The 15,069-nt window shown below is 35.4% G+C and overlaps 1 protein-coding gene and 1 pseudogene across 15 annotated transcripts in view; one reads left to right on the forward strand and one right to left on the reverse strand.

Annotated features, from left to right (window-relative positions):
• The window catches only part of MTMR3 (myotubularin related protein 3), a 125,447-nt gene that overhangs the window by 57,006 nt on the left and 53,372 nt on the right, over window positions 1-15,069 (reverse strand). For 14 of the 15 annotated variants that reach the window (XR_002783539.1, XR_002783538.1, XM_011373343.2 and 11 more), the window contains 2 exons: window positions 12,280-12,329; window positions 755-839 (listed from right to left, as the gene is read on the reverse strand). Coding sequence is in view for 13 of the 15 variants with exons in the window: in XM_011373343.2 (XP_011371645.1) it covers window positions 755-757 (3 nt within the window). In the remaining 2 variants the exon portion in view is untranslated. The remainder of the gene's footprint in view (window positions 1-754; window positions 840-12,279; window positions 12,330-15,069) is intronic. The other variant, XM_011373339.2, reaches the window with a different exon arrangement.
• On the forward strand, window positions 4,740-4,858 carry LOC111747461 (annotated as a pseudogene).

Below are 15,069 nucleotides of genomic sequence, written 5' to 3' on the forward strand. Positions count from 1 at the left end.
CCTTGTGCACCAGCATGAAATGGTTTGCATCTAGGAAACATCACAAGGTAGAAGCAAGACAATATTACAGAGGACCATTCTTTTTTAAGACTTAAAGGGCTATTTACATATTCTCAGGATTAATAAAAATGTGGCTGGCTCATTGCTTCATCTTCTCTGCATGGGCCGAGCCTGAGCCCTGAATGGCCCACAGGTCACTGAAACGTCCATAAGATGCTTTTAGTCAAAGATGTAGGCAGGGTGTGCAGAGCTGCTTCACCTTCTCTAGGATAAAAATACTTCCTTAAATTGAACAAAGAATGCAGGGGATTGTCTCTATCCAGAAAGGTAAATTAATAAAGAATATGTGTATGACCATATCATAATTCTCTGTCTCTCAGACACACAGTTTTTGCTACAGCATCCTTCCCAGGAAAAAACAACAACAACAACAAAAAACAAAAAACAAAAAAACTGGAGTCCAAGAATCATAGCTTTTAGTCTTGACTTCATTTACTATCTGACTGCAAAAAGACAACATCTAACTCACAGAACTAAAATTAATAAAATGAAACTGCTCTAGTATACTAGAATACTCTATAATTATTACTACTAAGTAAACGATAAAAGAAAGGAAAGAAGGAGAGAGTTCTGGGAAAGGAAAGATGAAATAATTTCTTAGAACAAAAATGGGTAACTATAAACATATTAATGTTCACTTAATTGTCGGTACAGAGTTCAATTCCAAGTTTTTTGTTATTTATCTTGTACTTACCATGACAGGAGGCCCAGATTAGGAGGACAGATCCCTGTCCCTTCTTCAACGCCTGGCAAAGCTTTTCTTTCCTTTATGCCTGGACCTTTAAAAAGAAAAGAAAAGGAAAAAAGGAACAAATTGGCGATTTCCCCCCTACTTGGCCACACCCTAATTAAAGAAACTGCATATACACAGACCCAAACACCCGACCAGAGTTAGCCAAGAAAGAGCTATTACCCAGCCAGTTCCCACAGGTCAAATCCAAACTCCATATACCTTTGTGAAAATTGCCCTGGTCCTAACCTATTTGGGCAAAAACGTTAACAAAGGCTCATATTCCTAAAGTTGATAGTAATATAAAAAATATTATAAACCTTGGATGAAAAGAATAAAACAATAATTAACCTATAAGCAGAAAAACATTTTTATAATATTACAGTATGTCTTATCTATAAATTCAAAAAGGATTCTCCCTATCTATGGGACCCAAACCAGCTTACTAAGCAAAATATGAAAAAAAATTGCCTTATTGCCTCAATATTCTATGCTTATCTGAAAATTCACATAAACAGTACTAATATATTAACCAGGTTTTTAAAATAAACAAAAGGTGGAGGAAGAACACTCAACCAGAAACTCAAAGATAGGTTAGTAAGAACAGTAGCTTCATCTTTAAGTTGCTTTAAAAAAAAGATTAACTTTATGCAAAGCCAGCATTTCTAGTTTGCTAAACTTCCATGAATACAGGATATTTTAGGGGGTCTGGGATTCAATATCGAAAGTAAGCTCTCTCAAAGCAGTGTGAGGGAACAGAGGACATCAAAGAAGCAGCAGGGCCCAGAACATGTGGAACCCTGTGCAGTTGTGAGCAGAGAACTGGCATGAAATGACTTATTTTAAAAGAGGGCCCTGGTTGGGGAATATGCTAGACTGCTTGCGGGAGGTGTGGGCGGGGGGTGGTGTTAGGAGTGCAGGAGGAAGCATAAAGACAATAGGCAATAATCACTACAAAGTAGCAGTGATAGAAATGGTAGGACATTGCTGGATTCTGGAGAGATTCTGAAATTATATAAGATTTAGCTAATGAATTAGGTCAGAGAAAAAGAGAAGTCAAACTTTTTGGCCTCAGCAACTAGAAGCAAGGATTCTCATTTACCGATGAGGGAAGACCGTTAAAAAAATGGATTCCCCACTCTATGCGAGGTACGAAAGGGGGAAGAGGTAATCAGAGGTTCTGTTTTAGACTTGCCATATTTAAGATGCCTATTAGATATCCAATTAAAGATACCAAGTAGAACACTGAATAAACAAGCCTGGAAATGAAGAGGGAAGCTAGAGATATTAATTTGAATGTGAGAGACATAAATGTGTGGAAGGCATTAAAGCTAGTTAATTTGGGAGCAAGTACAGAAGACCAAGGACTCCATTGTTTAGAGGCTGGAAGGATGAGGAAGAACTAGAAAAACTAAGTTGTTCAGTGACAAACCAAATCAGCATCATCATCCTTACCACCCTTCAAGCCCAAAACAAACCTCTGTGAATTGACCTAGCTCAAGAACCAATTGGCATAAAATTATCTTTTATTCATTCATTTCAATAAATATTTATTCAATACCTATTATATTCCAGGCACTATTCTAGATCTGAAGAAGACAACTGTGAATTAAAAATCATGGAACTGGGAGAAAAAAAAATGGTGTAGATGATAGAGGCTCTGTTCTGTCACAAATCAAAGTTGTGATAGAAACAAGGAGCAGCAGCAAGGAAAAATCATCTGGGATCTAGAGGAACAAGCCATACAATTAGAGAGAAGTCCAAGAAAACACTCTGCAGAAGGTAGGACGGGGCGAGGACGCGGGGCTGCCCAGTCCCGAGCGGCTAGTTGAGACGGAGGCTGTGGCAGCAGCAGAAGCCTCTTAAAGGGGCCGCATCTGCGAGCAGATTTTTGCGGTGATGGACCCTCCTCGCTCTGAATACTAGTGCCAATTCGGCTGCACATAAGGGATACCAGGGACTTACAGGGAAACATTGCTGGAGTGAGGGCCAAGGCGAGACTCACTGGGGACAGAAGTGCAGGTGGAATCCATTGTTCCCTGCTGAGCCCTCCCCCTGCCCAGGGTACGGACACAGAACCACCACAGGCATGATGTCATCAGGCTAGATAACAGAGGTCACTCCTCCCAGAGGATTCCCTGAAACCCTGCCTCCTCCAACTCGCAGTCCCACCAAAGCCACATGCAGGTGTGTCCTCAGTGAGTCAGATGCTCCTTGCTGAGACTCACAATGGAGGCAGCCTCGGTTTTTGGTGTGGCCTTTTGAGGCAACTATAAGCACAGTATCTGTGGATTGCTGGCTGAATCTTAACAGGTGGCCCTGGAGTGGTAGAGGCTTGGGCTAAGTTTGGCCTGTAGCTGAACCCCTTCTCAGGACTGTGCCACTGGACACCTACTTCACAAATCCACACTAATAAGACCGGGAGACTTAGGAGCTTTTCTTAGTATGTAGAAACAGACATGGAAAGGCAGACACAATGGGAAAACAAAGAAGCAGAAGCCATATGAGAGAAGAGAACACAAATCCAGATATAATGGAGTCAAGTAATCTAACATGCAGAGTTCAAAACACTGGTTATAAAGATGCTCAATGAACTTCATAAATTCAGTGAGATCTTCAATGAAGAGGCAAAAAACATAAAAATGGAAATGGAAATTATAAAAGGAACCAGTCTGAAATGAAGAATACATTATCTGAGATGAGAAGTATATTAAATGGAATAAACAAAGGAATAAACAAAGTGAGTAAAGAAGAGGATCAAATGCCCTATCTAGAGGACAGGAAAGCCAATCAGGACACTCAATCAGAATGTCAAGAAAAAGATGCCAAGACTATAAAAATAATTTAAGGAGGATATGGGACACTATTAAGGCTCCAAATATTCGTCTGATCAGTGTAACTGAAGAAAATCAAGATGCTGAACAGCTGTTTGAAGAAATAATGATGGAAAACTTCCCTAACCTGGTGAAGGAAATGGACATAAAACCCCGAGAAGCTCAGAGAGTTCCAAAATTCAGGGATCTAAAAAGGCCCACACCAAGACACATCATAATTAAACTGCCAAAAGTTAAATACAAAGAAAGAATATTAAAAGTAGCAAGAGAAAAACAAATAATTACATATAAGAGATAACTCGTAAGACTGGCAGCTGATTTCTCAAAAGAAGCTATGCAGGGCAGAAGGGCTTGGCACAAAATATTCGACAGGATGAAGACCCAGGTTCTACAACGAAGAATAATTTATCCAGCAAAGCTATCACTTAGAGTTGAAGGATAGATAAAGAGCTTCTCAGACAAAAATAAGCTAAAGGAATTTATCACCACCAAGCCAGTATTACAGGATATGTTAGAGGGACTTCTTTAAGAAGAAAAAACATGTTATCAAAAACAGGAATAAAGAATGGTAACAACTACATTCCTATCAATAAGTGCCTTAATTGGAAAAGAATTAAGTGCTCCAATCAAAAGACAGAGTGGCTGAAAGGATAAGAAAACAAGACCCTCACATATGAAAAGGAAGGAGATGGAAAAGATATCGCTTTGATGGACCTAGAAGGTATTTAAGTCAGAAAGATAAACACTGTATGATTTCATTTATATGCGAAATCTAAGGAATAAAAAGAACAAACTAATCAAAAACAGACTCACAAATATAGTGGACAATTTGATGTCGGATAGAGGAAAGGGGAGTTTGAGGGACTAGAGAATGGGGTGAAGGGCTAAAGAAGTACAAATTAGTAGCTGATGGATGGTCACAAGGATGGGGAGCATGGCATAGGGAATGCAGTTAGCATTAAGACATTGGCTAGGCAGAGGGTCAGGGGAGGGAGGGTGCAATTGGGGGGATTATTTTATGAACCATATAGATGTCTAACCAATATATTGTATACTTGAAACTAAATAAAAATAATTTTTAAAAAAACTACCAAAAAAATTCAAAAATAAAAGTCGTCTACAGCCATACTACTCTGAACATGCCCAATCTCGTCTGATCTCAGAAGCTAAGCAGGGTCGGACCTGGTTAGTACTTGGATGGGAGACCACCTTGGAATATCAGGAGCTGTAGGCGCTACAAATAAATAGATAGATAGATAGACAGACAGACAGACAGACAGACAGACAGATAGATAAAAGTCATGGAACTCAATTTTACTAAGAAACTCCTATTGGATGAATCTTAAAAACAAACAAACCTGTCCTAATGTTTTGCAAGAGGTATTTGTTTTAGAATTGTGTTTCTAATGATAGTATCAAACACATTCCAACTGCTATATTTCAAACAAATAGAAGTAAATTTGATACGTTTTGCAAAACAGAAAACTCAAAAGACAATTTCAGTGATGAAGATATCAACGTCCAAAACGTAGGCTGAATGTGGAGAACTTGAAACACTCACATATTGCTGGTGAGAACAGAAAATGGTACAAATTCTTTGGAAAACAGTTGGCCAATTCCTTAAAAACTTACGGTGTTACCGTATGAGCCATCAATTCCACTCCAGGTTATATACCCAAGAGAAAAGAAAATATATATTCACACAAAAACTTGTAAACAAATGTTCATAGCACCATTATTCATCATAGCCAAAAAGTAGAAACAGTCCAAATGTTCAACCCAATATCCATCACCTGATAAAATGACTGAACAAAATGTGGTATTATCCACACAATGGAATATTATTCAACAATAAAAAGGTCTAAAATACTGATACATGACACAACGTGGATGAACTATGAAAACATTACACTAAGTGAAAGAAGCCAGGCACAAAAGACTACATACCATACAATTCCATTTATATGAAATGTCTAGAATAAGCAAATCCATAAAGACAAAGTAGATTACTGGTTGTCAGTAGTTAGGCTGAGGAAGAAATAGGGGGTGACTGTTCGTGGGTACAGAGAATCTTTGCAGGATGACGAAAATGTTCTGGAATCAGATAGTGGTGATTTAGCACATTATAGACATACAATAAAATCCTGAAATGTATACTTTAAAGAGGTGAGTTTTATGTGATATGACTTATATAGCTCAGTAAAAAGGTGAAGAGTATGTCTATAATCAAAGTCTTCCATGAAATATTAAAACTAATCTTACTGCAAAAAATTATAGGACCAATCCAACAGCAATGAGCATTCTAATCATCTAGACTGTAAAGACTAATTCCCACCTCAGAAGCAGCCAGTGCTAATGAGAAATAGCCAATTCCCAGCCTAGAACAGGTAATGTACAGGTTGATTCTGGAACACGTTATTAAGTTGGAAAGCAAGGAAATTATCGAAAACTATTAAGGTTATATTGAAAGGACTCAGGAGCCAACCTGAACAGACCCAGTGACCAAATATGGAATAATCTGAACAAAAGTAGTATGTGCAACAGATTGAGTTTCAATGTATTTAAATACAAGTCATAATGATTCTCTCTCTCTCACTGGTCACCACTGGAAGATGCTAAATAATCAACCTCCTATTTTTGAAAATTATTAAAAATAAGGGGAAAGAATTAGTATTTATCCTGCTTTTCCTATATAAACTGAACCTCTGTACAATCAAGTAGTTGATAAGGGGAGTATACTGCCTAATACATAAAGGAGGAAAGAGAGAAATAGGTATCACCATTTTATAACTGCTAATGAAATATGGAAAACTACAGGAAAATAGTCTACATTCTTTAATAAACTGCAAGAAAAGAGAGAGATGAAGGGGAAACTTACAGATTAAAAGAGACTTAAGTGACATGTCAACCAACTACAATATATGGATCTTATTGGATCCTGACTGAAAGCATAAAAATAAATTAAGACGTTTAGGGAAATCTGACCAGATATTAAATATTTGATATTAAGAAACTTATTAATTTTTATATAATTGACAATGTTGTTGTGCTTATGAGGGTGGGTTTTTTTTTTTTTTGGTGATTATGTTTTTAAGTTCCTTTTATGTATAAATTTGAAATACAAACAGATGAAGTGATGTATCGAGGAGAAGGCAGAATAAGTGTCTATGAAACAAACAGAGCCACAAGTTGATAATTTTTAAAGCCCAATAAGTTAATGGAAATTTAGTAAACTATTTTCTCTACTTTTATACACTTGAAATTTTCACATAAAAGTTTTTCTTAAAAATAACAGGAATTCTTCTACCTCAAAACCCCCAGTTACTGAAAACCTAATTTAAGTTTTAACCGTCAAAAAAACAGTGGTTTGTACAGTAAACATATCCCTATGCATGTGTCTTTCAAGAAATTTTTTTTTTTTTTTTTAGCAAAATTTAAAGAAAAACTCTCACAGGCATCACAGAGTTAGCGCTATCCCAACTGAAATGTACTCACCTGCAGTGACATGGAACTAGAAATCAAATTCCATTTTCAAAGTTAATTCTTAATCAGCAGACATATCCACATTAGGTATCTTCCTAGTCAAGCCCAATTTTTTAATGAATACAGAAATACCAAGACAAAGATTTGCCACTTAGAATTAAAAGTCTCACTCAATTTAAATAGTTGTTACTCAGAAAGGACAACTTCCATTTCTACACCAAATACAAACTCTAAATGGTGTGCTGTACTTCAGTCATTCAACAATTACCTGAGAACCTAGTATGTGTCAGACAATGTGACACTGTGCTTGTTCCTGCACTAAAAAGAGCATATTCCAGTGTGGAAGATAGAAACAAATTGGGCTAAATGTGATGAATGAAATAAACAAGAAGCTGATACAGATGGGATGAAGGGCAGGGGTATGGGAGTCTTACTTCAGATAAGGTGAAGCAAGGCAAGCTTCTGGTACAGTGAACAAATAGCATGTGCTACTTGACAAAGGAAAGACTGGCATTTCTGAAGGATTAAAAGGAGGAAACCAGTACAGAGAAAATGTGCTGAGTCAGAAAGAGGAGTGGTCCAACTTAAAGGTGAAGAAATGTACAAGAGAAGGAACATGTAAATAGTAAGGAGTATAAACTATATTCCAAGTGCAATAGGGAGCCACTAACCGGTTTTAAACAGCAGAGTGGTATGATTTGATTTTAAGATCATTCTGGTTACTGTGTAATAACTGGATCAAAGAACAAAAAGAATAAAAATAGAATCCAGAGAGAATTACAGGAAGGAGGAATGTGGCTTGATTTGGAATAAGGATGTGAAAGGTATTCTGGAATATAACTGACAGTAATAAGTAAAGGCCTAAATGTCGAGGCTAACAAAGATTAAAGAATTTATGGTCACCAGGGCAGTTATAAAAACATAAAAACAGTTCAAAGTAAGAGGTGCTGCTTTAAGCATCTGAGGAAAGATAAACTTTCTATAGAAGCCCAAGATGTTAAGAAAAAGCCAAGATCATAAGTAACTCTGCAACCAATATGAATTAAGTAGCTGCTGAAGGTCCTTATAGAACTATAAAGGGCAGATATGACCAATCCTTAAGAAATATTCAGCAACTGGCTGGCAAAACTTGGGTCCTAGAGTTATAATTATACTATCACCACAAAAGGAAGAATTGTGTTATTAATGTTAGTCTAATAAAATCTAAAATACAGGTGTAAAAAGTAAACAACTGCCTTCATGCATTGCTGGTGGGAATGTGAAATCATGCAGCCTCCTTGGAAAATAGTCTGGCAGTTCCTCAAACAATTAAACATCGAACTACCATCGGACCCAGCAATTCCACTCCTATGTATTTAGCTACCCAAGAGAGACGAAAACATATATCCAAACACATGTACACACATTTATAATAGCATTATTCAAAATAATCGAAAGGTGGAAATAACCCAAATGTCCACTGATGAATAAATGGATAAACAAAATGTTATATACCCAGAAATGGAATGTTATTAAGCCATAAAAAGGAATGAAATACTGATATATGCTTTAATATGTATGAACCTTGAACACATTATGCTAAGTAAAAGAAGCCACTCACAAAAGGTCATGTATCATATGATTCCATTATATGAAATGTCCAGGACAGGGAAATCTATAGAAAGTGGATTAGTGATTGCTTAGGGATGGGGAGATAAAAGGTAAGAGAGGTGACAGATAAAGGGTATGGAGTTTCTTTTGAAGTGATAATAGGTTCTAAAATTGACCATGGTGATAGTTGCCATTGAACTGTATAATTTAAATGGGTTAAATGTAGACTATCTGAATTATATCTTAATAAATCTTTTTTTTTTTTTTTTAAACAAGAAGTTCCTTTCTCACTCTCTGCTGCCCTTCATCTACAGGTAAGTACAACTCCTGTTAATTAATTTAAAATTCTTTGTATTTATAACACTTTGTATGCAAATTTACCAAAAAATTGAGAGGGAGGATCACACTGTATTCATTGTTCCACATTTTTTTCTTTAGTTAATGTATCAAATCCTTCCTCAGTATTCCATTATATTACCATATCATAATTTAACCATTCAATTGCTGAGACATTTAGGTTATTTCCACTTTTCTATTATAATAAGAAAAATCTGTAATAATGATCTTTGCCTATATCTCTGTATGATTCATTATTTCTGCAGCACTGATTCGTAAAAATAAATTTACTAAGTGAAAAGAAACACACTTTTTAAAAGAGAATGAGATCATTATTGCCAAAGATTTCACATACTTTTTCTTCTATGAAAAATAATTCACCAACACACAGTTATTAACTTGGTAGAAGTTTTAATGTTCTGTAATTTAAAAGGTTAAAATAAAAGTACCCATATGACTTACTTGTATTAATTATGAAGTATGTTTCTACATGTACAGAACAATGGTACAATGACTGTTAACAAAGTGGTAGTAAGGACTATGGGCTTTTATACTTTTAGAATTACTTTACATTTGCAATTAGGAAAATAAACTTTCCTACAAAAGTTTTTGAAAAAGAAACTCAAAATAATATTGCATGGAAGGTTTTCATTTAATCTAAGATAAAGTGTGAAGATAATAATCTCAATCTAGGAAACAATCAAAGATGTAGAACAATGGCTCTGAGGGCCGATGAGATATAAGTCCTTAGCCATATACATGACCGATGAGATATAAGTCCTTAGCCATAACATGACCTTACGGGCAAGTAATGCTACCTCTCTGAGCCCCTGTTCTCCATCTGTAAAACAAGAATAACGGCTGCAACAAAGAGTTGTGAGGATTAAAAGATAATGTATATATTGTGCTTAGTATAGTTACTGGAATATAGAAATAAGCACTTTTTAAATCATTAAGTACGATATTCCATTACATACAAAGAATTTAGATAGGACAGTTCTAACCATTGTCCTCTTTACACACACACACACACACACACACACACACACATATTTGTGTGCATATGTAAATATGCACACAGTTACTTAGTTTTTCTGAACCATTTAAAAGAGGGTTGTATACCCAATGCCTCTTTACCCCTTATTACTTCAATGTACACTTCCTAAGAACAAAAATAATCTCTTATATAAGCACAGCACTAGTTTTCAAATTCAGGAAATTTAACATTGATGGAGTAGTACTTTAATCTACTTTGTATATTACAATTTGGTCAACTGACCCAATTATACCTTTTGATTTTTTCCCTCTATAAAAGATCCAGTCTAGAATCATATATTGGATCTAATTGTCATATCTCTTTAGTCTATTTTAATCTAGGACCTATATTATAGTAATTCAAATAATATGTTTCCTGGCATCAAAATTAATTTAATAATCTCACGTCTTTCCCTCCGTACCTGGACCATGTTTCTTCAGATAAGAATATAACACTTTTCATTCTATTTTTGTAAATATAAGTCTTAGATGCCTTATCTAAAATTAGTAATGATTCTAAAGTTAAAAATCCATAAACATTTATATTATTATGGCCATGTACAAACTAAATACTGCAGAAACAAGTAATACATTAGGATTACATTTACTTCTCTAAAAATCTAATGTGTGACCCATGGGGCCAAATGAAGGACAAGATTCTTATTCTAACCATCAGAGTTAAATGATTTATCTTTTCTTAATATATGTATGAGATTTGACAGCTCAGATCTGCAGGCTTCTCTGGGCTCCAACGTCAGTACCACTCATGGATGTGACTTCTGAGAAACTTTTACCAAAGCATATCATCATTTAATTTTCCTACTGAACATGGTATCTCATCTTTCAGATACTTCCTTAAGGAGAGATTACCCAATTTCTTACTTAATAACTAAAATTTACACTTGTAAACAATAACTCAACCAAGTGAGATACTGAGCAACCTGGACTACAAAGACACAGATTATATATACTATATAAATACTTCACTATACAGAAAGATAGAAAAAAACGATTCCTTCAATCGACAAGATTATAACTAATCCCTATTAGAACCACAGAATCTATTTTTCTCCCTTATTCTTACAAAAAAGAAAACAGTCCTAATTAAAATGAAATTATAGTGAAAAGACACTGGTATCCCAGGACTTAGGAAATGTTTATGTGAATTGAAATTCAAGTAAGAGGACAGTTCTTGCCTTCAAAGTGTTCACAATCCTGTGGGGTGACAAATAAGCAGTGTGTGATAACAGATACAGGAATATAATTCCATGGTGATGTAAAAGACAAAGAAATTAATTCCGATCCAGGTACTCAAGTAAAGCTTTGTGGAACACTCCAGTTTTTAATAGTTGAACTAGCACGATTGTGAGCTACTGAGCAAAAGAGGGAATAGGAACTGCATAGTTGAAGAATGAGACCCCTCTAAAAAAAAAGGCACACTGAAGAGTATGTTAAGGACAGTAAGTAGGCCAGTGTGGCTACAGCAAAAGGTGCTGTAGGTATATGGGAAAACAGGTGACTAGTTGCAGATGTGTTTAAAACCCATTTGTGAAGAGCCTAAAATGCCATGCTAAAGGTTCTGAAGGAAGGAATGATTTGGAGCTAAAAACACCACCGAGGCAACAACTTCTCTTTTCAATAATATTAGATTATAATTCCCTAAATAACAGATGGCAGAAACCGAGAGGCCGTAATAAAGACTTAGGTAGTAACAGATACACACAGGTCTATGAAAAGGACAGGACCGGGATTAATATCCACACTGAGGACAGAATTAAAAATTTTTTAGAACTTGTTTTCTAGTTAAATATCACATTAGTACCACTAAGTATAGTAATGAGGCCTTGGTTTTCATATACAACAATTAAAGAAAATTCAAACAAGAATCAAGTTTCAATTTAAAAGATCTCCACATTGTTAAGGACTATTTTTAACAAAGGATAAGATTACAACTCATTAAATCTCAATCTTAAATATAAATTTCCAGGCACAGTATATTGTATTATGGCACAGTTAAATAGGGAAAAAGTAATTTTGAGTCCTAGTGAAAAAACACCATATTTAAAGATTTAACATTAAAGTAAAAATATAAGAGCTCATCTAATTGTGTACAAGGACATGGACAAACACATCATCAAAATTAATCTGTAAATTAGTTCTAGCTGCCTCAAAACAGCAGAGAGAGTTGGGGATAAGGGGAGACAAACTTACCAAATGAAGTTTGTTCCAAGAATTTTTTCTACTAGGTTTCACAAGAAAATCTGCAAAAGAAAAACCAGTAGTTTTACAATGACAAATATTCTAAGAATCAAATTAAGCCATTTAGATCTCCCCAGAGACTTTTTTCTACAAGTCAGAATGTCAGGATACTAGATTATTTTTTAAATTGTTACAATACAGACTATTTCATCAACCACAGATTTTAGAATGTTTATATTAACTACACAAAAGGTTTAACTAACCCAGTCAGCCTTTAGCATGCCTCTAGAAACTACAGAACTATACAGACAGAACTTTCCAGGAAGATACAGATAATGCTTATTAAGTTTTTCTGAATTAGTAAAAGCATCATTCTGGTGGCTTCTCAGGTAAACCTTTGCCAACACAGGAGCAAGTACTTTAAAAAACTAAGATTACATGAGATCTAGGCTTAGACCCGGTAGTTGTTTTGTAAACATAACTGGCTTCTACCAAGGGATCTTTTATGTGTAAGCAAAAAATCGGGAGTGGGGAGTGTTATAGTCTAAACAAAAGAATTCTTCTCATAACTAGGCAACAATCTCATCTTTTATTTTTACAGAAATAAAAGACCTAATCAACCTGACTCCTCTGTAAAGATCCCTCTCAATATCTGCAGACTATTCATCCTTTTGGGTCAACTGTTTACATGACATGAAGTCACATATGTGAACAAGACTGTACAAAATACCGAAATCCTAAAATTAAGGAAGTTAAGTCAGCACAGCACATTATTCCCATAACCTCCAGAAACTTACTTTTTTCCATAAAAGGAAGGCAAACCATGCAATAATAAAGTATTCTAACCATTTACAAGTAGTTTTGGCTCCCAGTAACTTTTAATTTAAATTTTATAACTCATGCCTATTAACTACACACTACACTGGAAAGGAAATAAAGCCTTCATAATTTGCAACTTCAGATACAAACCATATTAAGTATCAAGACTGGTCTTAAGTGTTGAACAAAGAACAGCAGGAAAGTTGGGGAATTTGCTAGAGTATAATTTTTGCTGAGTACCTAAAAACTGAAATACATATTATAATTCTCTTTCCTTTTATTTTTCCTCTGTATAGTGAGGTTATTATCAGCTTTCAAAACTTATGTCTGTAGGTACATTATATTACCTATAAATTTTACTTTAGAATAATAAAGAAATGTTAAAGAACAGATGCTGGATCTCTGTCCTTAGCTGTTAAAAAAAACACCCACATAAAATAGTATATTAAGGCACATTCCACTTAGAAAGAATTACAGTAGTCCCTGTTATCTGAGGATACAAGAGCCCCACAGGATTTAAAAGTGTGGATAAGACCTAACCCTATAAATACTGTTTTTTTCCCAAAACATACACACCTTTTCACTTAAAAGAAGTACCCTCCAGTTTCTCTTTGGCATCTCTTTGGCATATCCAAATTGCCAGCACCATTACTCTTTTGCTTTGGTGCCATTATTAAGTAAAATAAGCGTTACTTAAACACAAGCACTGTGATACCACAATAGTCAATCTGATAACCGAGGTGGCTACTAAGTGACTAAGGGGCAGGTAACATATACAGGATGGATACGCTGGACAAAGAGATGATTCGTATCCTGGACAGGACAGAGCAGACAGCTTGAGATTTCATCATGCTCAGATTGGCATGCAATATAAAATTTATGAATTTATTTCTAGAATTTTCCATTTAATATTTTCAGACTGTGGCTGACCCTGGGTAACTGAGATCAGAGATAACTGAAACTGTGGGTAAGAGGGGACTACTACACATACAAAAAATGATGTGACATAGCTCATTGTAACTCAGAAAGTATCAGAGTACTACAAGGTTAACTGTCCAATGACATGTGTTGCTCAGAATTCAGAGGCAGGGCAGCCCAGGGAGGCTTCACAGACAATGGAAAATTTCAAGTGGATCTTACAGATTAGGCGGGATTTAAGAAAAGAGAATGAAGGAATGAGAGTAATTCAAGAGAAGATGGCTATTAATACCATGGTGGGAAGAAAAAAAACATTTTGAGAAATAAAGACTACGTCACAATATTGAGAGTATTCAAAGAGTAGAAAGGCAGGACACACTGTGGACTTTGAATGCCAAGCTAAGAAGTCTAGATTTCATTCAGTGGTGGGAAACCAAAAGCTTTATGAACAGGGGAATAATAATATGCAAGTGGTGGTGTTAAACAGTAGAAGGCAGCAAGTAGGATTGTCTGGAGAGGGAAAGTCACTTAGGATGTTCCTAGATTAGCAGTTCAGATATAAATTGCTAAGGGCCCAATATCTCAACAGCAGTGAAAATGCAGAGAAAGACACCAAAGTAAGTGAAATCATTAACTGGCTGAACTTGGTAACTGATTAGTAATAGACAAAAAAAAAAAAAAAAGCAGAACAAGTTGTCAAAGATAACTACAAAATTTTAAGGCCTGTGTGAGTAGTAAAAGGATGGTATCATTAAGAAATGAAGTGCAGCTTCCAAAGAAGCAATGCCAGCTATGATATGCTGGCTTTAAAGGTATGTCCCAAGTAGTTTTATGTCCAACATGTAATTAGGGGGAAAATGGGATTTTATTCAGGAAACAAATCAGGTCTAAGGTAAAAATGAACTGGTGGTGCTAGACTTAATTCAAGAAAATCACTCTATCTACTATAAGATTCATCTGATATGTTTTTAGAAATTACTTGATAATTTATTCTGTCAGAGATATGACAAATTCATTCATACAGAAGTATTTGTGTGAAGTTTCCACAGGTGTAAAATAAAGCTC

The sequence above is a fragment of the Pteropus vampyrus genome, unplaced genomic scaffold (genome assembly GCF_000151845.1).
Source record: "Pteropus vampyrus isolate Shadow unplaced genomic scaffold, Pvam_2.0 Scaffold223, whole genome shotgun sequence".
Taxonomy (NCBI): Eukaryota; Metazoa; Chordata; class Mammalia; order Chiroptera; family Pteropodidae; genus Pteropus; species Pteropus vampyrus.